The sequence below is a fragment of the Charadrius vociferus genome, unplaced genomic scaffold (genome assembly GCF_000708025.1).
Source record: "Charadrius vociferus isolate BGI_N301 unplaced genomic scaffold, ASM70802v2 scaffold579, whole genome shotgun sequence".
Taxonomy (NCBI): Eukaryota; Metazoa; Chordata; class Aves; order Charadriiformes; family Charadriidae; genus Charadrius; species Charadrius vociferus.
The window spans coordinates 1,059,504-1,061,252 of NW_009661367.1; the positions used below are offsets into that span (position 1 = coordinate 1,059,504).

The 1,749-nt window shown below is 60.8% G+C and overlaps 1 protein-coding gene across 1 annotated transcript in view; it reads right to left on the reverse strand.

Annotated features, from left to right (window-relative positions):
* The window catches only part of OSBP2 (oxysterol binding protein 2), a gene marked incomplete at its 5' end in the record, with an annotated part of 104,860 nt that overhangs the window by 40,759 nt on the left and 62,352 nt on the right, over window positions 1-1,749 (reverse strand). Inside the window, one exon of the mRNA XM_009893337.1 lies at window positions 8-224. Coding sequence (XP_009891639.1) covers window positions 8-224 — 217 coding nt within the window. The remainder of the gene's footprint in view (window positions 1-7; window positions 225-1,749) is intronic.

A 1,749-nucleotide genomic window follows, 5' to 3' on the forward strand; every position in this document is an offset into this window, starting at 1 on the left:
GAAGAGCTTGGCTCGTTCGTTCCCCGCCTTGATCTTCTCGCCGCTCTCGGCCGGCAAGCTTGAGGTCTCCAGCTCGCTGAGCGAGCGCTGCAGGGCCGCCCCGTGCTTCGCGATCAGGTCATTGCAAGTGCTCAGATCCTCCAGCTTACTCGAGAGGGTTTTCAACGTGCCGTGCAGCTCGCTCTTGTCTGACTGCGAGGCGGGCTCCTCGTCGCCCGAGTCATCTGCAAAGGGAGGGATGGAGAAAAAACAGTTTCCATGGTTCCCCCCGGCCCGTACTACCCCGCCGGCGTGGCGGGCAGGGGGACCTCCCGCCTCCTCCCGCACGCAGGCAGCTCCGCCGGGGTCGGGGGTCGCGGCCACCGTGTTTTCCCCCACGGGGTGGGGAGAAGCGCCGCGGGATGTCATCCAGAGCCCCGAGGAGGCATCCGGAGGGTTCCCGTGGCTGTCACCGGGATTTGGTTCAGGGCTGGGTGATGGAGGGGTGGCACGGGGAGCGGTGTGCTGGTGCCACCGGGAAGGGCCACGTGCCAAACCGCCCCCTTCCCGCACGGCCACGGGAGCCAGGCACAGCGTCAACGCGCCCTGCAGCGGGACCAAACCTCGTGGGGGCTCTGCGAGGTCTGCTTTGGGCAGGATAAGCTCTTTCACCCAAGGGAAAGGTCGCAAAGACACAGGGGAGAGCACCAGCCTTTACCCAAAACCGTCATCACGCCTTTAGAGGGCAGAAAACTCCACAATCGGCATCTCAGGTACAGCAGAAATAGTTATTCCTACAACTCAAGAACGCTCGGGGAACTTAAAACCAGAAAACCAACCCAAAACCCAGTAGCGAGTATAACACAGCGTTTCTCCTGCTCATCCCCCCGCTCCCCCGGGACAGGCGGATGCGGTGAGCAGCTCCGAGAGGCGCCATTGCCCAATGCAAATGCAAAAAGCGAGAGCAGAGCAGGTCCTGCGCGAGGTCTGCGCCCCATCCTTACGTTCCAAGTTCAGCCAAGGTTTCTCCGGGTGCACCCAAAACCCACCGAAACGGCAGAGCGGGGAGCAGCCCCTTCATTTCCCATCCCACAATCATCTCGTTCTGGATTTAGACGAGACGGGGACCGGCAAAACCCGCCTTCTCTGCGGCTTCTCTGCCCGGGCTGGGGGAGCCGGGAGGGGTGAGGACATCCCCCGAACCAGCCAGGCTCAGAGATGCCGCGACGCTGCAACATATGGACCTCGGGGACACCTCCATTGTCACGGGGGTGCAGCACATCACCTTTCTGGGCTGGAAGGAAAGGAGAAAAGCCCGTACTTCACCGACAGGGGGGAATTTGGGGTTTATTCCTGGCTTGTTTATAAGACTTTTCAAAATGTCGTAGATGTTGAGTAATGTTCAGCCATCGCTCATCCCGATTCCGTTGCTGTTGGGTCAGCTAAGGAAAACGAGGGACAGAGCGCCCTTCGTTCGGGAGTATGGAAGCGGTGTTTCTAAGGCAAGAGCCAAAGCAATGCCAATACCATAAAAGCTCCAGCTCTGGAACCCCAACAGCAGAAGGAGACGGAGCTGTTGGAGCGGGGCCAGAGGAGGCCCCGGAGATGCTGGGAGGGCTGGAGAACCTCTGCTGGGAGGACAGGCTGGGAGAGGTGGGGGGTTCAGCCTGGAGAAGAGAAGGCCAAAAAGGGGAGACCTCAGAGCCCCTTCCAGTGCCTAAAGGGGCTCCAGGAGAGCTGGGGAGGGACTCTGGATCAGGGAGGGGAGTG